Here is a 27922-nt window from a genome sequence, read left to right on the forward strand (position 1 = left end):
CTCCCTCTGTAGTCTAGCCTGACCTCAAACTCGCTATCTTCCTGCCCTAGCGTTCTAGGCAGCAAACCAAGCAGGTCCGACCGCTCCAGCTCCAACTGTTCGATGCTTTTGTTATTTTAGCAATTATCCCAAACAAGTGATGGGCTTTTCAAAGTACATTTCTTCTGTTTTAAAAATATTTTAGCATTGCATATTTTTACAGTTTTCTTTTCTTTCTTTTCTTTTCTTTTTTTTTTTAACTTACTATGTCAGGGAGCTTTGAGCCCCTGACTCATGCCTCTGCCTTCACAGTGCTGGGACTATAGGCATACGCAACTAAAGCCAGCCATAATTGTACTTTTAGCAAAAGCCTGTCTTTAACAATTAGTTGGCGAAATCCTCTCAGACACTGCTCTTGAAGGGAAGGGACTTGCTAGCTCCAAGTCACCATCTTTGCCTGATGGACGGAGGACGCTTACGGCTAACAGCTCCACAGTGTCTACTGTGCTCACTACATTTGCTGTGGAGCACTGTTGGTCCTCACTTTGAGGGACTGATTAAAAGAAGCCTTGGGCATTTTTAAACATTCAACACTAAACAGTTAAAATTTTATGCAAAAAAGAGCACATCACATTTACAGTGAGGCAGGAGAGTGCTATCCTATTAAGGAGCCAACGGTCTCTGATCCCACTAAATAGTCACGATGAGGGTGCTAGAGTGATTACTGATAAGTTCTTAAATGTGGGATGTGTTTTGTCATGTTTATATTTATGGTCCTCACTACTATGAATTCCTTGTAACATTTTCTTTATGATAATTTTCCACACATTTCTCCATGTTACTTTTTAATTTTCAACTTCATTTACCTTGTGAAGATTACTCTTTCATTTAGTTTCAATCAGCTTACACCTGTCATCCAAGCTCCGCCTTTAACCATTCTGTAAATATTTCCTCAGGGGAGAACTTTGCCCCCCTTTTTGGTTGTGTGCACCCTTCTCAGAGAAATCCTTCCAACTCTTAGCAAAGCAGCTACCAGGAGAGAACAGGCTAGGTGTCTGTCACAAAGAAAATGTTTGCCAGCATTTCTGACTCTATTGGACTAAATCATATTTTATTTTCTATACCATATTAAAGTCATCTGAAACAATGAGAACAGAATGTGCATGCTTACTGAGGAGAGAGAAGCCTAATGCCACCTCACCTCCTCTCACGCTTTAGGATGCACAAGTCTGGTATTCAGGAAATTGTGGAAATTCTAAATATATATAAGACAAATCCATATAAAGAAACCACTCTGGGATAGGAAACATATACTAAGTACTACTTGAATAACCCAACAAAAAAGAATTCTCTTTTTTTCAAAACTTTGTTTGTTTGTTTTTGTTTTTTTTGAGAAAGGGTTTCTCCATATAGCCCTGGCTGTCACCCTGTAGACCAGGCTGGCCTTGAACTCAGAAATCCACCTGCCTCTGCCTCCCAATTGCTGGGATTAAAGGTGTGTGCCACAACAGCCCAGCTTCAAAACTTTTTTTTTTTAAATTAAGACTAGAATAGCACTCTCTCTCTCAGTATTCTTCAGATTAGCACTTTAGCATACTGCCCCCTCAAAACAAACAAAAAGGGATCAATCTGAAAGATATTAGCAGATGCTTAGAAATCACAAAAATAAGATTAAGAATAAGCACCAAAGAGGGAAGAAAAGGGAAATTCCTGGGGACACTCAGTAACGACAGAGAAAGGCTGAGTGGTCAGTGCGCTGGCCCCATATGGGCCATGTCACCTGTTGCTAAGCTCTGCTGTTACTCTCTGCTCTTTCTTAATTTCCTTCATATGAATAATTTGAGTACCCAGGATAGATACTTATAGATTACTTATGACTCTGAGTTGAATTTTGCTGGAGCAAGAAAATCCAGAGTAAATAAAATAGCCGCTTCTTCACAAAGCTAACTCACAGACTATCTCCTTTAATGCCTCAATTATACACCACTTCACTTTGCTCATTCCGACACCTCGTTTTCCTCCCTCATCCTGTTGTTTACGAGCACTGGCGAGCATATTTCTATGTATTCTTCTGGGTTTTAAATGCATCAGTCCCACTGAGGCGTCACGACTGACCTGGTAGCTGATGCTGCAGCCTACACATGCGCACTACAGAATTAGCGCCGAGTTTCCATTATCACTTTCTTCCCCTGGGAAACTAGTCGAATTATGTTATGATGCTTTACTGTCGAGAGAGACAGTATGCTACAGACTTTACTCTATTTTAAATAACATTAAAGGTGACTAGAAAGCATAAATCTGTTATTAATAAGTATATTATAATTTAAAAGAAAAGATTCTGAGTAACTTCACTTTCTTTGGCAGTGTGATTATTATTACTTACAGGTTTTTTTTTTTTTTTTTGGTTTTTTGGATTTGGTTTTTCGAGACAGGGTTTCTCTGTATAGCCCCGGCTGTCCTGGAACCCACTCTGCAGACCAGGCTGGCCTCGAACTCAGAAATCTGCATGCCTCTGCCTCCCAGAGTGCTGGGATTACAGGCGTGTGCCACCACCACCTGGCTTAACATTAACCTTTAACTTCCACATATATACATACACACAAAAATCTTTAAGAGAAAAATATTATAACCAGGAATAGTAATGTAGATCTATAAATTCCAGCTACTCAGAAGGCTAAGATAAGGTTTTGAATCAACATTTTCACATCAGTCTAGGGCACATAGTAAAACTCCAACTTAAACAGAAGAAAAAATTCTCGAAATCAGGACTCGGTGCTAGAAAATATGTCTAATTTATATAAGGTTTAGAATTCAGTCTCCAGTAACAAAGACAGTAACCTTCTGTACTTTGACAGAGTTGAGAAGAAAGTACGAGCCCGTAATCCCAGCACTCTGGGAGGCAGAGGCAGGCGGATTTCTGAGTTCAAGTGCCACCACCGCCCGGCTATTATAGTTTTTATTACTCTTTCAAATCAACGAGTTAGTAAAAGGGATAGTTAGACATGGTAAATTGGGAGTCAGATTAAAAAGAAACTTGAAAATTAATTCAAATAATGGCACAATCTCAACAATTGGCAGATGAAGTTCTAATACTAATGAAAAACACTTCTGACATGGAAATGAATTGGTATACACTGGACAAATACTAAACTGACAAATTAAAACAATACATAAAGCGAGTTAAAATTGGAAAGTGAGCCGTTTACTAAGAGTTAGCAGTGTAGCTTAGTTGGCAGAGCACTTGCCTAGGTGAATAAAAACCCGTGACTGGATCCCCAGCACAGCATGAAAACAAGCATGGTGGATCCACCCACAAGCCCAGCATCTGGGAGGCAGAGGCAGGGGTCAGTTCAAGATTATCCTCAGAGCATACTGAGTTCAAGGACAAGCAAGGCTACATGAAAGCGTGTTACAGAATAAAACAAGGAAAAAATCATTATCAAAAGGAAGAATTTAAGATCATTTAAAAAGCTAACTACAGTGTGCAACAGTGAGAGGCAGCAGAAGTGTGTACCCTCGGGCCGGTACTGTGCGACAATCGTGACAGCCTGGCCGGCGGTTTTTAGCGCGGCTGCTGCTTGCTCGTGACTTGCAGCTCTGAGGTCAACGCTGTTCACCTGTAAATAAAATCAAATGCTAATATAAGAAAATATGATCTTTGCGGAGACATCACAGTGCCCCATTATGGGAGTAGGCACAAGTAAGTTACAGCACCTTTATAGTTTAAATATATCATATAGTAAAACAACACATGATTATTTCAAATAATCTGATTCACTAAAAAACACTTGGTTTAATGGTAAGAGAAGGAAGTCAAGCATTTCCTCAGATGGCAGTCAGAAGGATGGCTACCAGGCTAATAATAGGCACAATTCATTTAGCAAGTAACTTGAGCAATGGGAAGAAAATTGATTTTTATCTGTGGCAAACCCTCCAGTTCAACTCAATTTCATTTTTCTTTCTTTCAGGCTAAACTTCCATTCTTGTGCTGTAACAAGAAAGCCATTGCTAAGCATAGTTCAGGCTTCAGGGACCAAATGAAACAATAATAAATGTAAATACTCTTAGAAATAATTTCTAATAAAGGAACTTGCATTGGGTTCAATTTGACTCCTGAAGAATACCCCATTTTATTCTCACCTCTAAAATGCACTAATACACTTAGTTATGAAGCAAGGCATTATTATACCTTCAGAGATTACTCCCTTTCTTCTAAGCCAAATGTTAAGACATTGTTCACAGATGAATTGTTATTGAATGCAATAAAGCCTTAATATTAAAAACTGAGAACCAACAACAATGAAGAGACCACAACTGTGTTCAGGACTGAGGGCTGGAGAGATGGCTCAGCAGTTAAGAAGAACACCTGTTGTTCTACCAGAAGACCCAAGTTCGGTTCTCTGTAGGCTCAAAATTCTAGTTCTAGGGAGGGTCTGATGCCTATGGCTGCCACAGGAACCTGAACTGCACATACCCACATGCATGCCTACCCACAGTTAAAAAGATAAAAACAAACCTTTAAAAATTACATTTTAGCCATGTAAAGCTAATGCAACTCAGTATGGCTATCAGAGAGGAACTCCAGCTGCGGGGACGTCACTTACCATTTATAACAATACAATGTACACTTCAAATTCCGGTTGCCAGAGTAAACTAGGGAAAAAGTCTAGAGAAAGATAAACTTCTATAGATTGTAGAAGAAAAATTAAAACTTTTTCTGGGGAGGGGAACAGGTCTTACTCTGTAGTACAGGCTGCCCCGGAACTTTCTATGTAGCTCAGGTTGGAGTCAAAACTCATGACCATTGTTCAGTCTCAGTTTCCTCAGTGCTGAGATTATAGGTGTGTGTGAGCCTCCATGCAGCTTGGCTCAGTGGGTAAAGTGCTTGCTAGCAAACTCAGTAACCTCAGTCTGGACTCTCAGAACTCACATGACAGCTAGGTACAGTGGCACTCATGTTTGTGGCTCCCATGAGCCAACTGGAAATGGGACATGGAGAACAGAGATTCTCTAGCTCATAAAGAATGGCAGAGACCCTGCCACCAACAACATGGGAGGTGAGGGCCAACCTCAAGACTTGTGTTTTGACCACAAGCCATGTACCTTCACATACAAATGCACACAGAAAAGCAGTAATGACTATAGGCAGAAAACACATTCTAGTTACTGTGTAGCTCTTTGACCTTTGAGTACATTCAATAAACAATTTTTAAAAAAAAAAGTTTTTAATTTTTGCTTGGAGAAGATTGGAGCTCCATGTGGACTCAAAAACACATAATCTGCTTGACAATAGTAGAACTAAACTTTCCAAAATACTGGTTAATACTTCAATGAAATTATGTCTTATCAAGTATTTTTTTGTTTTTGGAGACAGGGTCTTACTATGTAGTCTTGGCTAGCTCAGAGTTCACTATGTAGACCAAACTTGCTGGAATTCAGAGATCTACCTGCTTCTCTGCCTCCAGAGTGCTAGAATTAAAGGTGTGTGCCCCCAAACCTAGCTCACTGATTTTTTTGCTTGTTTAAAAAAAAAAAAAAAAACCAAAAAACCTGGCCGGGTGGTAGTGGCGCACACCTTTAATCCCAGCATTTGGGAGGCAGAGGCAGGTGGATTTCTGAGTTTGAGGCCAGCCTGGTCTACAGAGTGAATTCCAGGACAGTCAGGGCTACACAGAGAAACCCTGTCTTGAAAAAAAAAACCAACCAATCAACCAACCAAAAAACAAAAAACCCTATGTACTGAAAGATATATTTAAATAGCCTTAGATATACTAAAAGAATACACACATTTTAAACACTGGGAAATACTTCAATTACCATAAAACATAATCTTTAAAACTGCATAGTTGTTTTGAACACTGATAAGATCATAAAATTACCACAACTACCTAATCTCAAAATTCTCTCACTCTAGAAAGAAACTCAAGTCAAAAACTGAAGCGGAGGCTATTCCAAAAGTAGCTGCCTGTCTGTGGGATATGTTCTTCTAATTTGGCTGCCTTGTCTGGCTTCAGTGGGGGGATATACCTAGCCCTGCAGAGATTTGATGTGCCAGGATACGGGGATACCCAAGGGGTGGGCACCTGCTCAGAGGAGAAAAGGAGGGATTGGGGAGGGGGAGAATTGTGTGTGTGTGTGTGACTGGGAGGGGCAGGAAGCAGGATTTAAAGTGAGTAAGTAAAAGCAGCCAACCAACCAACCAACAACCAACCAACCAACCAACAAAACCAAAACCAAATTAAAATCTAGTCAGTGGTCTCTCCTTGCTCCAAAAACCCCATAAAGCCCCTTTCAGCTACTTTTCGGTATAGGTTTATTTTTATTATGTATGTATGTATGTATGTATGTATGTATGTATGTATGTATGTATGTATCTATCTATCTAGTTTCAAGATAGGGTTTCTCTGTGTAGCCCTGGCTGTCTTGGAACTCACTCGGTAGACCAGGTTGGCCTTGAACTCAGAAATCCGCCTGCCTCTGCCTCCAAAGTGCTGGGATTACAGGCGTGCGCCACCACTGCCTGACCCCCGGTATACATTTTTTATCCTGTACATGTGAAGTAAGTGGGCTTCTACACTTTCTGGACGTTTTTCTTGGTGTTTCTTATTTAAGGTTCATACCTAAAGCATAGTCCAGCACTTTCCTTACTGTGGTTGATCATTGCATGCAAAAACTTCATCTGTTTCCTTAAATATACTTTTGTCCATTGGTGCAACACAGGGGCGTTGGATCCTCTGGAAGTGGTGGGTGCTAGGAACTGGGTCCTCTGGAAGAAGAGCACGTGGCCTTAATCACTAAGCCCTTCCGGCTCCATCCTTAACTCCACATTTAGCATCTTAGTTTTTGACTCTGATACAAGGGATCAAACTTGGGGTCTCGCCTCATGCATGTGCAGTGAGCATGCTGTTTCTACCCCATCAGCTCAGCTCATCAGGATCTAACACTATGTGGTTCACGGGACGGAGCAGCGCTCTACCCTGGAATCCTGTCAAGCGTCTGACAGGTTCTGCTCTGTCTTGTTCCAGTGCCTCAAGACTTTTACAGATGAGATCAGGCCACCAGCACAACGTCTCCTTTCTGCCTTTTAATTCTGGAGGACTTTTCTATTTTTCTTGTCTAAGTCCTTCAGAACAAAGATGAATACAAGTGGGAAGAAGATTAAACATCTTCGTTTTATTTAAGAGAAAAGATTTTAGTTGTTCATTTAGTATAAGGCACTGCTTTTTTTTTTCCTTTTTTTAAAATAGTGAGTTAAAAAAAAAAAAAAAACCTAGGTGAGGAAATAGCTTTTTAATTCCTAGTTTCTTAAATGTTTTTAACCATGGAAAGGAATGGTCCTATTCCACTCCTTTTTTCCTGTTACTGAATGATCACATGACTGTACCATTTACTGTGTTAGGATGCTTTTCAACTCTTTTTTTTTCTCTGCAGAGTCAACCATGCATTCCTTGGATAAAGTCTTCTTAGGTACAGCACACACCTATGTTTCTAGATCTATTCTATTATTTTATTGAGGGTCTTATCATCTACATTCAGAATGATGCACCTTTCTTGTTTTGTCTGCTTAAGTCTGGCCTTACACACTGAGCTGGGACATGTTACAGTTCTTCTGATTTGCAAGAGCTTCTTAAATTTTTTAAAAGTTTGCCAGTAAAATTGCCTGGTTTTTGGCTTTTTTACTATAGGAGGCTTTTGACATCTCTTTCTTACTCCACACATATAATCCATATACCATAATATATATATTATTTATTTTGGTATTAGGATCAAATCCATGACTCTGTGAATGCTAGTACATGTTTTAACATAAAGTTATAGCCCAAGCCTTTGATTACTATCAACTTAGTGTCCCTCCTAACTATAGATTTGGTTTATGTTTCCCAAATTTATGAACAACTATGTATGTGACTAACAGCTATTATTTTAAGCATATAAACAAATACTTTTTCTTTTTAGTAACAACTTTTGTTTTAAAGTATATTTTATTTGTGATTTTCAATTTTTTCTAATGAGGTACTTAAAAATTTGTCCTGGAGTTCTTAGAATTTGTTGATTTTTTAAGCTTTTTTCCCCATATTTTTACTCTTGCACCTAAAGATTGTTCTCTTTTGCTTTAGTGCTATTTCCCCACAGAAGCCTAGTAAGCACCTCCACTTCAATGTTACTGATGTACACCGCCAAACAGTGCTGTCTTCAAGCACACTCAGGGTAAGCAACACTGTCATGCACTCTCTGGAACTTTCAGCCCCAACACTGGGAAAGTCCTGAGTGAACTTGGCTGTGCTGTTGGCCTAACACATTTTGGCAATATTGCATGTCAGTGACAAGCTAGTCTGAGAAGGGCAACTTAAAATCATCTGTTTTTGCTCTGAGGTTTTCACATCAAAATCTAAGCAAATTAAAAAAGGAGGGAGGTGATTGGAGAATGGATGGAGAGAAGAAGGTTTATGGGACATATGGGGGGGATCTGGGAAAGGGGAAATAATGTAATGTTTGGAATGTAAACAAAGAATATAGAAAATAAAAATATTTAAAAAAAATGTACTTTCACAGATAGTATGAAGTGAAGAAGGTACTAAGCCAATTTTATTCTCCTAATTTGTCTGACAACATTTACCAGCAGTTTGTCCTTATCACACTATGACTTATTTTTAGTCTAAATTATAGTATATCTTCAAAAATGTGAAAAAAAAAGCCCTATGACTAATTAAGATGGAAGGACCTAACACACATATACCCCCATAATCTACAATTAGAGAACAAAGATACTGTTCCCATTATCCATCCATGAGAGTTCTACTGGGCACTTTATAGTCAGTACAAATCAATAAAAGTAAATTTCCAAATTCTATTACCAGAAATTAGTACTCAAGATTATCACACAGGACAGTATGCATTTCTGTGACATCTGCGGTGTTTTATTCAACATAATGCTTTTAGAGTCACATGTTATTTTGTATTTCAGTTATTTTGTTTCATTTTTCTTGCAGTGAGTATTAAATGATATAAATATCTCACCATTCACTCAGTTTTTTTTTTTTACCTATTAACAGGAGAAGATCATTTCCAGATTTAGATTATAATGAATAAGTTGGTACAAACATTTCTGTGGATATGTTTTCACGTCTCTTGAGCAAAATTTATGTGATAAGCTACTTGCATATTTAATGGTTTCACCAAAGTTCTTATACCATCACTTTATGAGTTACAGTTTCCCCATTGCTCTCACCCATTATGTATTGCCTTTAATAATATATATTAATATCCTCTAGCCATCCAACCCTATGGGATATATATTTTGAGATATCCCCAAATTCCCTTGTTTACCAGTTCAGTAGTTTTGTGCTGTTAACTCTTAAATATCTTTTCATGTGTATCCACTTTAGTAAAGTATCTGTTTAAGTAATCTATGAGTTAAAAAAAAAAGGATTAGTGTCCAAGTTAGGGTTACTGTTGCTGTTATGAAACACCATGGCCAGTAGGAAGTTGGGAAGGGAAGGGTTTATTTGGTTTATACTTCCATATCACAGTTCACCACTGAAGAAAGTTAGGAGAGGCAATCAGAGGAGCCTGAAGACAGCAGCTGATAAAGAGGCCTCAGAAGGTTGCTGCTTCACATGCTTGCTCAGTCCGCTTTCTCACAGAAGCAGGACCACCATCCGAGGGCCGGCTCCCCCAGCATGGGCTGGGTACTCCCCATCATCTTATGGAGTAACTAAGATCTTATGGGGACACTTTCTCAGGAGAGGTTCCCTCCTTTCTGATGGCTCTAGCTTGTGTCAAGTTGACATAAAACTAGGTAGCACAGTTACTCGAGCTCTTTATTGTGGATGTGTAGACATTTTGGGTACAAATCTTTTGTGAAGATATATTTAGACCTCTACATAGCTTGCCCACTTGTTTTCAAGTGGAGCTTTCTAATGATTAGTGTCCTTTGCCCAAGAAATTGCTGCTTTGCCCATATAAATTTTCAACACTTTTTCCCCTCTAGAAAGATCTGGCTTTAGGCTTTAACATGTGAGTCTAAATCTACCTAGGGTTACAGTTTTACTTTCAGAGTAAGCCTGAGTGTGGCTCGAGGTTTTGCTGTCTGCCCAGTTGATCCGCTGTCTTTGTTAAACGTTTTCTTTTTGTGGGAGCGTCTTTGTTACCTCCTGTTTCACATCATAGCTGCAGAATTACGGTGGTGTTAGAGAACATGCTGTTAAAAATTTGCTTTTGCTTTTTTACAAAGGTCCAGTTTTTTTGGAAATGTGCCTAAGATGCAAACGTAGTCTCTGATATCTGTCACAAGCTTATTACTTTTGTCTTTATTTATATACTATTTAGAACTTGAACCTGTTGTTTGCTTGTTTTATTACTAAAAGTCTTTCAAGGCTTACTGTATGATGGTGGAATAGCAGCCTATCCTGTTTTAGATGTATTTAAATTAGAATTCCCACTCATTCCTCTCAGATTTGCCATTACATTATAGTCCTTTATTGGACATACTCTGAGTTTGAGATAAATTTATGATTTAGATTAAGATAGATGATTTACTAGATAACTTAGAAATAAATCATCTCTCTTGAGTCACTAGTGCAATATAGTATTGAGATTTTATGCCATTTAAAAATTTATGAATTGATATAGAGACCTTTTCAAGTGTAAAGTCACAAAATATTCCTCAAAATGAAAAACGAATGTGGCTGGCACATGATAGAAGAAACATACCAGAAATGTAAAATTCAATCTTTTTATGCAGTTTTCAGAATTATCTTTCTTACTATCTGAAGGAACATCTGACATACTTAAGACTTATCAATATATTCCTGCATCTAATCCTTTTGAAGGTCTCATATAGTTCAATGACAGAGTCTAGTATAGAATAGATGATCACTTACAAAAGAAATAGCAATCAAATTTTGTTCTAGTTGCTCTATAACATTGGCGTAACCAGCTGAATGAAAATTTAAGTATTTGATATGTAGCAAGGAATAGTTTATTAAGGATTATATACAACCTTAGATGTTAGAAACATCAATATGCAGTACTGTTAAATAGAAATTACCTTTCTATGTTTAAGGGCAAGTGACTCAAAAGGCAGGACATATCAAGAATGGTGATTACTACAATATATTCTTAAAGATAAAGAGTCTACCTAATAGGACTAAATCATAGAAGTCTCAAGAATTATCACTTCTATCTTAATAATCAAAACCATCAGAGTAAGTTTATAAAAACTAAACCCACCAGGTTACTGGAACTTAAAGAGACTTAAGCGAACTAATATCTAGAATGTCATAGGAAGACACCATGGCCACGCCTGTCCCTGGCAGAATGGTGAAAGCAGGAGGAACAGATGCAATAGGAAGACCAGCTATCACTTTACTTAGTATTGTATGGTTTACTGTAGACTGGAAAAACATATAAAACTTCCAAGAAACCACAAGTCAAGTGGACCCCCAATCTGTCGATCTTGTGTTCAAGGACCAAAACCCACAAACAAACCGGCAAACTGAAGCACGACCACATGCAGCTCAGCTATAGGATCATGTTCACACAGCTCGTCTCTTGTAGTCTAAGCCATGAATCATTCCCTATTCCAAGGATTAATCCCTGCCACACACTTATCCTGTCAGAGTAATAACGTAGTACTTCAGGCCGAGTATCAAGTGCCTTTACCTGCTCAGCCATCTTATGTGAGTTACTTCATTTATTACTTTATCCAAAATATCTCATGAAGGTTAAGATTATAAGACATGCAAAGATGGAAGAAAATCTCACTTGTCAAGACAAAAAGAAGTAACCTCAATACTTAGGAAACTGAGACCAATGATACTCATGAGTGGCTGGCTACGCTGGACCACAACTGAGAGACCTTGTTACTAAAAATAACGATTATTATGATAGAACCATGAAGATAGAAAATGCTAACAGATGTAGAGACAATGTGGATGATGAGTTTGGTATAAAAACTGCTACCCCTCCCAAAAAAAGCCCCAAACAAACAAACAAACAAAAAACCAACCAAAACCCACATAGAATCGCTAGAAAAAAAAATGAGAAATTTTTATTTGAAAGACTTAGTAGTATAGTAAAATTAATTGAAGAAAGAAATAGGAAATTTGAGCCTAAGTCAAAACAAGTTTCCAGGTTGAAACTTACAGATAGGGGAAAACTGAATGAGAGGACAAAAGCATCATCTGTGGGGCAGTTAGACTCATGGTGTCTAATAAAGATATGGAGTCTTCTACAGAGATGCTGACAAAGACCTTCCAAGATCAATAAAGGAGATGTGAGATGGCAAAGCAGGTAGGGCACGTGCCAAGCAGGCCTGTCAATCTGGATTTCATCTCCTGGACACACTGGAGAAGACTGTCTCAGCCACCACCCAGAGCATGCTCACCACTAGTCACACCCAACAGTTGTCAAAAGGGCTAAAGGTGAAAAAAAATTGACAGATTTTATATTTGATGTAATTCTGATAGATGGAGGTGAATGTAAAAAGTGTTTAAAAACTCAGTACTGGGGCTGGAGAGATGTCTCAGTGGTTAAGAGCACTGACTGCCCTTCCAAAGGTCCTGAGTTCAATTCCTAGCAACCACATGGTAGCTCACAACCATCTGTAATGGGATCCGATGCCCTCTTCTGGTATGTCTGAAGACAGCTACAGTGTACTCATATTCAAAAAGGAAATCTTTAAAAACTCAGTACTGAAGTAAAAGACAACAAACAAACAAACAAACAAACAAAAAAACCAAAACCAAACAAACAAAAACCGAGGAACATTGTAAAGTAAATAAAAAGCAAAGCTGTTCTGAGACTGAAATCTCCAAGAATTCCTCATTGTACTGAGCTGGAGATAGAGCTCAGAGGTAGAGCACTTACCTTATAGAAGTTAGGCCTAGCTTCAGCCTGAGCACCACACAAAAAAGTAACCATTGTAGAACAATTAACACATGTAGAATATGTCAGCTTCGTTCAAAACAAACAAACAAAAAAAACCCACCTTCAACATAACAAGACTGAGCTCTATAATGTTTATCAGAACTATACTTTCAAGTTATTTTAAAAAATTCATTTTTAACCATTAACAGATCATAATAAAGACAATAAAAAATTCAAGTATCAGACCTACCGATATAATGCGATCTCCTTTTCTGAGCTCTCCACTTAGATCAGCAGGGCCTCCAGCAAGGATGAAGGAGATAAAAATTCCTTCTCCATCTTCACCTCCCACAATGTTGAAACCAAGTCCTGTTGAGCCACGATGAAGAACAACTTTTCTAGGTTCCCTAAAAAATAAGAAAAAAATTAAAGCTCTCTCTCCTTCAGCCAATGTCCAAAGGAAAGAAGGCTAAGGGGAAGAAGGCGGCCCCAGGCCCTGCTGTCATCAAGAAACAGAAGGCCAAAAAGGTGGTCAATCCTTTGTTTGAGAAAAGGCCCAAGAACTTCAGCCTTGGGCAGGTCATCCAGCCCAAAGAGACCTAACACGCTTCATCAAATGGCCCCGCTACATCCGGCTGCAGCGGCAAAGAGCCATCCTCTGTGAGCGGCTTAAAGCCCCTCCTGCCATTAACCAGTTCACCCAGCAAACAGCTAGCCAGGCGAACATCTACTCAGCCGCTTAAGCTTGCCCACAAGTACAGGCCAGAGACAAAGCAGGAGAAGAAGCAAAGGCTGCTGGTCCGTGCTGAGAAGAAAGCTGCTGGCAAAGGAGGTGTCCCAACTAAGAGACCACCTGTCCTCTGAGCAGGAGTCAACACAGTGACCACTTTGGAGGAGAACAAGAAGGCTCAGCTGGTGGTGATTGCCTATGATGTAGACCCCGTTGAGCTGGTGGTTTTCCTGCCTACCCTGTGTCAAAAAATGGGGGTGCCCTACTGCAGCATCAAGGGAAAGGCCAGGCTGGGGTGCCTGGTCCACAGAAGACATGCACCACTGTTGCCTTCACACAGGCTAACTCAGAAGACAAGGGTGCTCTGGCTAAGCTGGTGGAAGCTATTAGGACCAATTACAATGGCAGATATGATGAGATTCGCCGCCACTGGGGAGGCAACGTCCTGGGTCCTAAGTCTGTGGCTCGCATGGCCAAGCTGGAAAAGGCAAAGCCTAATGAATTCGCCACTAAACTGGGTTAAATGTACACTAAGTTTTCTGTACATAAATATAATTACAAAATTAACAAAAAAAGAAAAAAGGTAAATATCTTAGAAATTTTATGTAGAACCTTAACTTCAGAGGGAAAGCATCCTACTGGTGACTCCTACGAGGGGAGGAAGTCCTACTATGGAGCCCCAGCTGACTTTCAGTTCAACTGTATGGCCTCAAATTCACAGCAATACTACCCAGCCTCCTAAGTACTAGGACTATAAAAGCCTGTATTACTATTCGAAGTTGATATTCCTATATTACCAAATAATACACATAAGCTACATGGAAAAAAACAAAACCTAAATGTTATATGCCTTCTTAAAATGACAAGGGAAACAGAAATAAAAGAAGAAAAATCTAATTATATATATATATATATATGTATATATATATAATTAAGGGTTAAAAAAAATCAAGGAAGCAAAACTACTACCACCACCACCAATATCAAAGTAAGAAATAATACATATGGATCTGGGAAGAGTAGGGAGGGAATGAATTTGATCAAAACACATTCAATGAATACTCATAGAAAAAAAACAGTATTAAAGGTAATATAAAAGTAGTACATATATTTAAAGGTTCTGTCAAGAAACTGTGACATGTGTCCCTAATGCCTGAGAAGGTAGCACGGCCACTATTTCTTAGACATATCTGCTTGCAGAAAGCAATGGCATTCAGTCCTTTAGCTGCAAAGACACCATTCAACTAGTGAGCACAAACTAGTGTCTGTTGCTAAGGACAGGGCTTGACCTCTTTCTGGCCTCTGACAAATGAAAATGTTTTGTCATGTCCCACAGAGGGGGAAAAAAAACCCACATTCCTACCCTCTTTTCTCATATCACTCAACTTCATCAAATAAACAAATCGTTAATAAAATCTCCTTACTGGTTTAGATATACTGTAATCATGAAGGTGAAATCAGAGAACTCCTAGGCATTAAGGGTTGCCATGCTACCTTGGAAAATGGCCATCTCCAAACTTTTTAGATAAAAGAATTATCCTTAAACAACTGGCGGTGACTATGTGCACTTGTAGGCCTCGTTTCCTGAAAGGCCCAAAGCATGAAAATGACTTAGGATCGTGATCTGATACCACCCAGGCATCACAGACAAAGTGCATTTCCAAACAAGAGCAGCAACAACAAAAGAATTGGTTTTTCATTTTATTTTTTATGTCCACTGACTCCATGTATATGTGTGTTAGGATGCTGAATCCTAGAAATGGAGTTACAGACAGTTGTGAGATGTAGTTGGGTGCTGGGAACTGAATGCAGATCCTTTGGAAGAGCAGCCAGTGCACTTAACCACCGAGCCATCTCTCCAGTCCCAAACCAAACGATTGTTTTCTAGGTGTTTTGATCCAAGGTGCCACAGTGGAATTCTTGTCTGTCCACACACTTACAGAGATCTGCTTGCCTCTACCTCCCAAAGCGCTTGTGGTTAGGCGTACACTATTACCCTGCCGGTTTATTATTTCACATTTACTTTTTCCCACACACCAAAACTCTGGCTTTTATCTCTCCATTGATAATTTTCACAACTCTCGGCCTGTAAGAGTTATGTGAAAATCACTTACTCACATCTATCTTCTGGTAAGATAACAGAAGTGCCAGAAGCAGATCCTTTTAAATTAGATGAAATGGAGAATATCACTTGACAGACATTATTTTTAAATAGAATAGAATGTATTTAGCAAATATTTAAAAGTTTTAATATGATTTTTTCTAAAATATAAAAGGAAACTATTGGTTATAATAATCTTGAGTTGAATATGATGAATTTTAATAATTGTGTGACATGTTAAATCAATTTTGCTAACTCATGGTGTTTATGGAATTATTTTTCTTATCAAAAAACAGGAAGTTAAATAAAATGTTTAAGAAACGTGTGTGTGTGTGTGTGTGTGTATGTGTGTTTGTGTGTAAATATAAAAATGAAAACATAATAAAATTTAGGAAGGCAGTAATTTGGAGATTCTAAAGGAGAGACAGGGTAGGATGAGGGACACATCCGAACTGTACCATGTGAGGTAGAGGGTTCAGTGTGCAGAGCTCCTATCTTGCTTCAAAACACATGCATGAATTGTAAATTCATAGAATAATTGATATAACAATTTTAAGTTTGATAAGAACAATGTAAATTAAACCAAGAGATACTTGTAAGTGACATGTAGTGACTGTATTTTTTTTGGAGACAGGGTTTCAGGATTCAGAGGCAAGAAGATCTTTGTAAACTCAAGGCCAGCCTGGTCTACAGAGTTCTAGGAAAGCTTATGCTACAAAGATCCTCTTGCCTCTGCGTTGAGTACTGGGATTAAAGGTGCACGCCACCACTGCCAGTCTCTGACTGTAAAATACGGCTGATAGTTGTGTAAAAAGCTAACTAACAGAGCAGGGACATATGCTCTTAGGACTCTACCAGGTTATTTCCTAAGAAACTTGCTCACAGCATGAATTAAACTACATGAATGTCAGTATTTATCAAAGAACTATTTATAGTGATAAAATGTGGTTTGAAAGTCTATGAATGGGTGTGCATGTACACATACACACTCAGATATACACATAGGACTACTACTTAGTTAGAAAGATGAAGATTTTAGATTCTTACCCATGAGTGAACCTTGAAAGCACTGTGCTATGAAATCAGTCACTAAAGACATACTGCATGGTTCTGCTTATATGACTTATCTAGATGAAGCAAATCCACGGGACTGAAAGTAGGCTCAAGTTACCAGGGGCCAGGAGCAGAGTGGATTCTGTGATGACAAAAAAGGTTTTGGAAATAGCTAGTAGCAATAGCAGCACCTAGACTGAATATAATGTACCTGACATTAAATTGTTAGTCATGCTGACATGTTAGTCATGCTGACATGACTAACATTTTAACTGTCTGATATATACATATTTTATCACATTAAAAACTAATGATATGTACTACAAATTATTAAGCTGTACATCTGACTTAATGTTTGTGTATGTGGGCAGTCATGTGTGCAGGTCTAAGGAAAGTCTCAGGCCATTTCTTCTAAGACAAGATTTCTCACTGGCTTGGAACTTGTTCAGCGGGCGAAGCTGGTGCACTCGATAGCCTTAGGAATTCACCTGTTTCTGATTCCCCAGCACTGGGACTGCAAGTGTGTGACCAACATGGCTTTTTAAAATGTAGGCTTGGAGGGGTGTATGTCAACTTTAAGTTTTCCAACAGGTCATTTGCCAGCTCCATTCGTAAACTTCATTATGTATAAAATGGTATGTAAATATTTGAATAAAACTAATCTTTAAACATTTTTATTTATTGTTGTGGGTTTTTTGTTTATTTGTATTTGAGACAAAGTCAATACAAACTAGACCAGACTGGTCCCAAACTCATAGAGATCCACCTGCCTCTACATTCCAAGAACTGGGATTAAAGGCACTCACCATTTATGCCCAGCTCCGAATTTTAGAAGTGTTAAATGGTAGCTGTGGCATTTCTGAAGGGGGGAGCTGAGACTGGGTGACAACTTCACAAGAGGCTTTGGTTCAAACTATGGAGAACTTCTAATGTCTGGACAAAGATTTTTGTATTTTATAATCTGGGCACAGAACCATACTTATCAAATGGGATTATATAATGCGCACCATTTTAAGATCTATTTAGTAACTAATCATCTTGTTTTTTTACAGTAATATGGAAATAATGTCCAACAAATTCTCTAGATATGAGATGTGCAGAGAGACTGCATGGGGACAGGAAAAAAAACACTATTACAACTTACCTTTTAATTTGCAAAATATATAAAGATATTAAAGCTACTCAAATCATTTCCCCTCTTCTAGAAATAGGCACTAATAGCAAATAACAGAAATAGACATTAGTTGAGGAGGAATGGTTACGAACAGTAAGCACTGTGTAGTCATTATTTCATTACTAGCCCAACTAATGAGGATTTGTTTTGTTTCCAACTCTGCAAACTCGGTGACAAGATAAACTCCTCTGTACTTAGAGACATCATCGCTTCTTTTCATTTTATATGAATGAGTGCTTGCCCTAATGTATGTAAGCACACAGCATGTGTGCTTGGAGCTTACAGAAGGCAGAAGAGGGCATGAGCTCCTCTAGAGCTAGAGTTAAAGGTGGTTGTGAACCACCATATGGGTACTGAAACTGAGCTTAGAGCCTCTGCCAAAGCAGCAAATCCTTTTAAACATTGAGCTGTCTCTCCAGTGCTGAGCCCCGTTTCTTACTCTACAATGACTTGGGAGTGAGGCAAACGTTGGCAAAAGTAACACTTTTGAATGTACAATGATTAAAAATTAATTCAAGATCAAATGTGTGATGAGTTCCTGTGTTTCTGGTAGTGGTCACCCACCTTGCATCACAGGACGACACTGCAGTCTCGCTTCTGAGTGTATCACATGTGCTTCCTACGTACATGTTACACATATCTAACAAATACTGCTTGAAAAACTTCATTGAAGATTTGAGACTGTGGTGCATTTGAAACCCAATGCTCTTACAGAGTTCTGCTCTTACACAATCACAATGCTTTACTGATAAAAACAAAGACTTTCAGTATTTTGCAACTCTTCTTTTTTAGTATATAAATATCAAAGTAGTATTTGGACAGTATTAGACTAGTTGATTTAAAAACTGGTATTTGAATTGGTAACTTGAGTTTCATAAAAACAAACAAGCCATTAAATGACTTCTGGCCTGAGCTCAGGAGAGAATGTCCAACAGTTCCTGAGATGTCGCTAGCCACATTTCCACCATGTGCTGCATTTTTATGGAACCCTATGTTCTCAGCACACAAATGCTGACCAATGCTGGAAAACGTTGGGAATATGCTATAGCCTACAATAGCAAATGTTTAAACAAGATTTAATTTTTTTAATTTTTAATCAAGTTTTAAAAATTACATTTTACTCATTTATTATGGTCTGTGGTGGGTGTGGGGAAGTTATAAACAAATGGCAGGCAGGGGACAACAAACAGGAACTGAACTCAGGTTGTCAGGCTTGGTGGCAGCTTCCATCATCTGCTAAGCTACCATACTAACACCAAGACTTAAATTCTTTATATCCTAATAAAGCGCACACATCTTTCTGATTAGTATGGAATTTTTATAAGAGTTACTTATCTTCATTTTATGTGTGGGGGTGCTTTGCCTCCACGAATTTCTGTGCATCATGTGTGTCAAGTGCTGGAGGAGGATTCCCTTGAACTGGAGTTAGTTAAATGAACTCATTAGTAGTAATGTGGGTGCTAGGAATTGAACCCAGTTTTATCAGAAGAGCAGACAGTGCTCTTAATCACTGAGCCTTCTTTCCAGCCCCGGCCCTTAATAAATGGTAAAAATTGTATGTACAGAAAAAAAAAAATCAATAAATATCTGGGAATCATGTGAAATTTCTGCTGAGAAAGGAGCTGTGAAGAGAAAAAGTTTAGGAACTAGGCCTGGTGTTTATAGTCCTAATAAGAAAAGTCACAATTAAACACAAAGGTTCAAAGCCAACAATAATGAAAGTAATAAAAATATAGCAAACATTTCTGAGGACACAAGTAACACTAAATGTGACAGTTAATATAAATACTTGTAAAAATGACCAAAAACCCTATATATAGTGTCTCATTATTCCCATTAATAATATGAAACAGAGCTAAAGTGTTTCTACCTTTTCAGAATCCTATGCAACTTCCTACACATAAACTCTAGTGTGATTACTACTGTTAAGATAAAAGCAATTTTTTGGTGTCAGAGCATCAACGATATGTATCAAGCAAAAAAAGAAATCACTTGCTGATTTCTAAATTTTTCAACACAGATTGAATGCTTAATAGTCTATGACATGTATTGAAAAAAAAATACACACAGTTAGCTTACTGGATGGATAGGTGTCTTTTTTAGTTTAGGGTTCTCTAAGCTAATCCCCCTACTTTTCTGACAGGGTTCTATCTGTACCCAGAACTCGCTAACATACCCTCGCCTTGAACTTGAACTCATATCTTCCCACTTCAGCCTTGTCACTGTTGGAACTAAGGTGTTTGCTAGCAAACCAATCTATTTACACTAATTTTGACATGACAACATACATCACCATAAGAGGGTAAAAAGCAGTATTTTAAAAAGGAATAGAAATTACTTAATATTAGCCCTTCACAGTCTGGGTCTCTTGTGTGGCTAATCCAAGTTCTCCATGCTGGCTCTGCGTCTGCAGAGGAACGTGCAGCGCCTTACCTGGTGATCTCGTCGTCTCCAAGCACTGCTTTAGAAATGGGCGAGTATCTGGCTGGTGACGCTGGTGTCTGACCCATGTATGAAGATGGGCTAACATGGTTGTCAACAGACTGAGAAGAAGCTTCAAAATAAATTGAGAAAATACATCAAAAGTGACCAACATCAGTTAGTACCACAATGTGAACTTTAAAGCTAAAGTAAATTTATTTTTGTGGCTTTGCAGAACAAAATTTAGTAAGTTCTGCCATCTAGGATTGATGCATGAGCTCAGGTTTCAGGTAAAAACTGGTTTTAACATTCAGATCGATGAAGCTAATTTATTTCACTTGTTGTCTTTTGAGAAAATACAAACACTAAGAAATTTTATATAAGGTGATTTGCAAAATTAAATCCAGGAAAGGTCAAAGATTGTCACAGAAAGGACTAAAATATCATGTACAGTAATAAAAAAATTAATAATGATTATTAATTTTATGTGTATGGCTCTTTAGTCTGTATGTGTATGTGTGCACCATGTGCATGTCTGTTGACCAAGGAAGTCAGGAGAAGGTGTCAGGTCCCCCAGACTGGTAGGATGGGTTCTGAGCTGCCAGTGCTCTTAACCACAGAGTCATCTCTCCAGCTCAGTCAATTTTGCTAACAAGTCATTTGTAGACTAAAACAAGGAAGGAAGGAAGGAAGGAAGGAAGGAAGGAAGGAAGGAAGGAAGGAAGGAAGGAAGGAAGGAAGGAAGGAAGGAAGGAAGGAAGGAAGGGAGGGAGGGAGGGAGGGAGGGAGGGAGGGAAGGAGGGAGGGAGGGAAGGAGGGAGGGAAGAAGGAAGGGAGGGAGGGAGGGAGGGAGGGAGGGAGGGAGGGAGGGAGGGAGGGCACAGAGATTCACAATTTATTGTGATTGGAGACCAGAAGTCTAAAAATAGTTAAGAAAAGCCTTATACCAGTTCTTAATTGCCAACCTATTTTTACTATTCACACAAAGAGTAGAAATCTGGTAAAAAGAAAAAAACGTAAAAAGTAAAAGTAAAAATTATCTGTTGCTTCATTTCTATAATAGTATCATATGCACATAGGTTCTCTTGAAAAACTAAAGTTTAGAGGTATACCGCAACACTCCTGACCATCCTTTACAAATACCCAGGATAGAAACATTTTAGCCATTGTTTACAAAGACACCATACTTGAATTAGCTGAATCACTGGCAAAATATATAGAAAGCAATAATTAGGTGCAATGTCTAACATTTTTATTATCAACCATTAGTTTTTGCTATACTGTATTACTAAGTGTGGAAGCCTGTGGGAAGTATATATAAAAGTGGAAAGGTCATTAGTTCAAACAACCAGAGCAGCTGTGCAGCTGACATTAAATAAAGACATGAAGGGATCTGAATAAAGGACAATGGAGAATGAACTGTAAGGCAGAAGGAGAAAAGGCACAGTCCATGACAAAGGACACAGCATCTCTATAACATACAAAAAGGAAGCGTGTATCATTCCTCCTGGCAACACAATCTAGGGCTAGCATGTGCAGACACAGGTGCAATGATTTTTAACTAGTTCCTAAGCTATCTTTCACATTTGTATTAAAGCACTAACTACTATAGTTCTTAGCTTTAAAGTCCAAACTCTGTCCTGGATGATATGTATGTTTATTGATTTTTGACCCTTAAGGTTTTTTTCTTCAGTATTTCATATTTGTATGGAACAAAAATCTAAACTAAGAGTAACAACAGAACAAGTAAACATAAAATTCTAATAAACACCAAAATTATTTTTTTAAAAAAGTAACTTTTCCCTGGTAGATTTAAACTGCTCCATTGTGCAGTGAATACTTTCTGAGTCCTTAACCCACATGTCAGTCTCTCTGACAGCAAGGGCTAAAGGTTTTTTTTTTTTTTTTTTTGATTTTTTTTGGATTTTGGTTTTTTCGAGACAGGGTTTCTCTGTATAGCCCTGGCCGTCCTGGAACTCACTTTATAGACCAGGCTGGCCTTGAACTCAGAAATCCCACCTGCCTCTGCCTCCCAGAGTGCTGGGATTACAGGGTACGCCACCACCGCCCAGCTAAGGGCTAAAGATTTATGTTCCTAATAGAAAAAAAAACTGGGGAAGACCCTTGAGGACATCGGTACAGGGAGAAAGTTTCTGAACAGATCACCAATAGCGTATGCTCTAAGATCAAGAATTGACAAATGGGACCTCATAAAATTACAAAGTTTCTGTAAGGCAAAGGACACCATCAAAAGGACAAATTGGCAACCAAGAAATTGGGAAAAGATCTTCACCAATCCTACATCAGATAGAGGGCTAATATCCAATATATACAAAGAACTCAAGAAGTTAGATCCCAGAAAATCAAAAAACCCTATTACAAATGGGGTACAGAGTTAAACAAAGAATTTTAACCTGAAGAACTTCGGATGGCAGAGAAGCATCTTAAAAAATGCTCAACTTCATTAGTCATTAGCGAAATGCAAATCAAAACAACCCTGAGATTTTACACCAGTCAGAATGGCTAAGATTAAAAATTCAGGAGACAGCAGGTGTTGGCGAGGATATGGAGGAAGAGGAACACTGCTCCACTGCTGGGGTGTTGTAAATTGGTACAACTACTCTGGAAATCAGTCTGGCGGTTCCTCAGAAAAACTGGACACGTCACTTCCGGAAGATCCTTCTATACCACTCCTGGGCATATACCCAGAGGATTCCCCAGCATGTAAAGGATACATGCTCCACTATGTTCATAGCAGCCCTATTTATAATAGCCAGAAGCTGGAAAGAACCTAGGTATCCCTCAACAGAAGAATGGATGCAAAAAATGTGGTATATATACACAATGGAGTACTATTCAGCCATTAGAAACAATGAATTCATGAAATTCTTAGACAAATGGATGGAGCTGGAGAACATCATACTAAGTGAACCCAGTCTCAAAAGATGAATCATGGTATGCACTCACTAATAAGTGGAAATTAACCTAGAAAACTGGAATACCAAAAACATAATCCACACATTAAATGAGGTACAAGAACGGAGGAGTGACCCCTTGTTCTGGAAAGACTCAGTGTAGCAGTATAGGGCAAAACCAGAACAGGGAAGAGGGAAGGGGTGGGTGGGTGGGTGGGAGAACAGGAGGAGGGAAGGGGACTTTCAGGGGAGGGCCAGGAAAGGGGAAATCATTTGAAATGTAAATAAATATACTGAATAAGAAAAAAGAAAAAAAAAGATTTATGTTCCTATCTACTAACCTAAAGTTAGATTATATACAACAGCGCTACCTTATACCTGAACTCTTATTTAACAAGATCCTACAGAGAAATGACTGAACAAAGGAACCTAATTTATTATGAACTATCAAATATCAAAACTAACTGCCTAAGACCTGAGGAAGAAGTGGAAGAGCATGAGGTGGACAGTGAGAAGAGACTGGGGCTGGACACTATGTGTGACAGAAACAATCTAGGCTGAAAGGGAGAAGCCGGAGCACACAGCCATTTCAGGGTCAGGGACTGTCAGATCTGATGAGGAGCTTGGTTGCTAGCAACAAGCATGCTTTTATTCCTGTATACAGTATTTTCTTTATCGCTTTTTTGATTGCCTTATCTAAATTAGAAATATTGATTGTGCCTCCCCAATTAATGGACTTCCATAATCATCATTTCTTGTTTTCTTCTATATTCTGGTCGAAAGACTCTATCTTATAATCAACACTATCCTAACTTGGACATCGACTCACATATATACTGCTCTTCCAGAAAATCCCTCTTCCCTCAACTTCCCAGTCACCTCTTAAATCAAATGTCATCTAATTCACTTTTCTGCAGAGCTATCAAATGACTGAAATATGGATGTTTCATAGTTATCATTACTAAGTTTAACTGAGTCCCGAACTAAAATCTTTCCAACACCACCACCATCACAACAAAATTCCAAATATATAGATGAATTCATTGATAAAATACAGTATCAATGTAGTTTATCATGTTAACAGAATAAAAAAACAATAATCTCTATAAATAAAACACTTATGCAATTTAAAAATGTTAAAAAATAAACTATAAGTCAGAAATAAAAATTAGCTTTATTAACCAGACAATGTGAATATACCAACGTCCTGGCAAAATGCTGTTTTTCTAGAGTTGAGATTGAGGTAGTGATATGCACCATCGTTTCATTTTAAAATTCAATTATGTGTCTGGTGTTTTGCCTGCATATGTGTATGGGCACTGTGTATGTGCCTGGTCTCTGTGGATGCCAGAATGTGTCAGATTGTCCTAGGGTTACAGATGGCTGCAAGCTGATGTGTATTGGGAATTATACCTGGGTCCCTCAAAAAAGTAGTCAGTGTTCTTAACTGCTGAGCCATCTGTCTAGTCCTTGACATTTCTTTTTAACAGTGACCTGGAGGTTCTATCAATCATCAGACAAAGGAAATGAATATTTAAAGAGTAGGAAAAAAGCCCCTGAATTTTATATACAAATCACATGGTTGAATAAACAGACTTTTATTAAGATAATCTGAGGTACTTTTAATGAGCTTAGCACTACAGATTATATAATCAAAACACAGAAGTCAGTCTTGTTTTTACCAGTGCAAACTAGAACCATTTAAAAAGCAGTATCATTTATAACAGACATGAATATCAGGCTTATCAAGTATCTTGGACTAAATGCAACAAAAGCAACTATAAAATCTGTATTATGTTATAAAATACTGCTGAGATAAATTTTTAAAATATCTGTGTAATTAAGACAAAGCTACCATGGGCTGGAGAGATGGCTCAGCGGCTAAGAGCACTGACTATTCTTCTGAAAGTCCTGAGTTCAGATCCCAGCAATCACCTGGTGGCTCACAACCATCTGTAATGAGATCTGACACCCTCTTCTGGTGTGTCTGAAGACAGCTACAGTATACTTACATTAAATAAATAAATAAATAAATAAGAATCTTTAAAAAAAAAAAAGCTATCATTTTGGACTGCGTGAAAGTCAAGTTCTGTTTTTGCAAAACAGCATTATACTTTTCTATTCTCTTCATTTTTGGTTGTTCCAGGCACAGTCTTACTCTGAGTTTGAAATCTTCCTATCTCAACCTATAAGTGCAGAGATTACAGGAGCAAGATATCAAGCTTGACTGTACTTGAATGTTTGTGTGGTGCATGCACATATTTAACCCTGCTTATGTAGGGATGTTTGTGTGTGCATGTAGAGGCAGGAGGCTGACACTGATGTCTTCCCCCATTTCAGCACACCTCACTGAGCCTGGAGTTGGCCATCCTGGCGGACCTCCGGTCTTGGCTTCCCCAGCACTGAGGTTACAGACACAGGCTGTGAGCCTGGCCCTGACATGGGGCAATATAGCTGGATTTATTTAGGACCTCATATTTTTGTAACAAACACTTTCCTATTGAGCTATCCCCATAGCTCTAACATTTATTTTTATTCTAAAAATCATCAAGGAACTTCAAAGAAAACTCAATATAATCTTGAAAAATAACAAAGTTGGAAGACTTATACAAACAGAAGTCAACATGTATTATAAAGTTATGCCACAAGGATAGGAAAATGGAATTAGAACCATACATATATTCTCTTAGTATATAACTCACCCCCCCCCCACACACACGCTCAATACTTCAGAATTATCAACCTTAAGAGAAATAGGGTACATAAATTTAAGAAAAGTAGATAAACTGAACATGGTGGCACATATATGTAATAAGAACCAAGGAGGCCAAAGCAGGATGAGCATGAATTTGAGGTCAGTCTGGGCTACATAGCACAATTTTGTTTAAAACAAATGATGGTGGTAATGGGATAAAAATAGGATGAAAACACAAACCACAAGAAAACAGACGTGTGCAAAAGGATTCCAGCAGCTGTGCTCCTTATAAATCTCAACTGAAAATGGCCCAGCTGTGTAAAATAGAAAACCTGTTGTATGTGTATATAACAGAATTCCTCAGAGCATAAAACAAACAGAAAACAAGCCACCAAAGCAATACAACTACACAGACCTCACACACCTTTGAGGTAAGCAAAAGCAGCAAATTACAAGAGTAGACACAGAAATTTAAGAGCAAGTAGTAGATCTAAAATAGCTACACATAACAAAGTAAACACACACACACACACACACACACACACACACACACACAGAGAGACATGGGTCTCTCTAGGAACAAGCAGAGTTGATGCCATCTCTTTACTCCTGACCAAGGGAGCATCAGGCTTGCCTAGTACTATTTCCTGTTCACTCTCACTGAGAATTTTTTCCTCACCTCAGTTTACTTTGTACCTACTTTTTAATCCCCCAGAAGAGAATATCCTTATCATTGTACTTTCAAATCTCCAGTTATGTGCTGCACTGGAAGAATAGCCTGAAGAAGGCAGCTGTTTGAACACTTAGGGAGGGAAGGACAGAGGAACTGGAAGCACAAAGACGTATCATCAACAAACCACAGACGCCAAGCAGAAACACCCATTAGGAAGACCAAGCTAGGAGGAGGCAGAGAACACAGGATGAAGGTCAAATGAGGCTCAACGGAGAGAAAAGCAGTCACTGAACTAATGGTTGGGAATGACTCAAAATTGTTGTAGACACTGAAGGTAGTGACAGTTCCTGAGCAGATTTGTGTTAGAAATACTTAGATATTCAAGCTGAGGTAGAGGGCAGGAGACAAAACAAGAAATCAAGACACCAGAAAGCCAGGGTTTCCATGAGCTAGTGCAGCTTTCCATAACCTCTAAGAACAGCAATGTGAATAAAAGTAGCAAGAAAGATAGTAAGTATTCAGTGAAGAAAGCCAGCTCTGTAAGGAGACCTCGATGACTATAATGCAAGGAAGATGCAGGAAGTTAAATGCAAGGTCTGGCAAGGGCTTAGGAAATCAAAAACTATGAAAAATAAATGTATGTGCCCCCCAAAATGAATTCTTCATGTGTTTTACCACTTAATAAATAAAATTTATAAGTATATCAAAAATGTATAATTGCAATTGCCTGAGATGGAGAAGAGTAAAAATATAAAGTTGAGCTATTAAAGGTAAACTACAGTTTTCTCATAGTGTCCTATTAGTTCACTAACAGACTGGAACCAAGAACAAACAGCTAAACACTTATACAAGAGACATTGGTTATTACTTACTACTCTTCAAGATTAGCTTCCACTTAAAAAAATGCCAGGTCATTATCAAAAAAGAATTAATTTCATAAAAAATTTTTTTTGTTTAATGTTTTTCTAAGTAGTAATCTGGGTATTTGTAATATATATTTGATAAAAATTAGGATACCAACTATCAATTTGTAGAAAAGCTGTCCGACATAGGCAGTCCTAAAGAGGCAGTACTAAAAGTGAGGGTAACACTTGAACTGATGAGCCATAATCTTTACATTCACATAAATACATACAAAGTCCTAATGTAAACTGTATGCACAGGACCAAGGACATGCAAGAATTTCAAGCAGTGGCATGTTCTCTTTGTTAAAAAGAAGCATACCATAATCTTTCTCTCGATTAGAAAGGTTGAACATCATTAAGAAAATAATTCAATTATATTAATGTCAGTGTCTTTCAAAGCCTAGTC

The 27922-nt window shown here is 38.3% G+C and overlaps 1 protein-coding gene across 13 annotated transcripts in view; it reads right to left on the minus strand.

The window, feature by feature from the left end:
- Dlg1 (discs large MAGUK scaffold protein 1) overlaps positions 1-27922 on the minus strand; it is a 181161-nt gene that overhangs the window by 40437 nt on the left and 112802 nt on the right. For all 13 annotated transcript variants that reach the window (XM_052159031.1, XM_052159027.1, XM_052159029.1 and 10 more), the window contains 3 exons: positions 20341-20461; positions 13100-13256; positions 3494-3596 (listed from right to left, as the gene is read on the minus strand). In XM_052159031.1, the coding sequence (XP_052014991.1) occupies positions 3494-3596; positions 13100-13256; positions 20341-20461 (381 nt within the window). The remainder of the gene's footprint in view (positions 1-3493; positions 3597-13099; positions 13257-20340; positions 20462-27922) is intronic.

The sequence above is a fragment of the Apodemus sylvaticus genome, chromosome 15 (genome assembly GCF_947179515.1).
Source record: "Apodemus sylvaticus chromosome 15, mApoSyl1.1, whole genome shotgun sequence".
NCBI lineage: Eukaryota > Metazoa > Chordata > Mammalia > Rodentia > Muridae > Apodemus > Apodemus sylvaticus.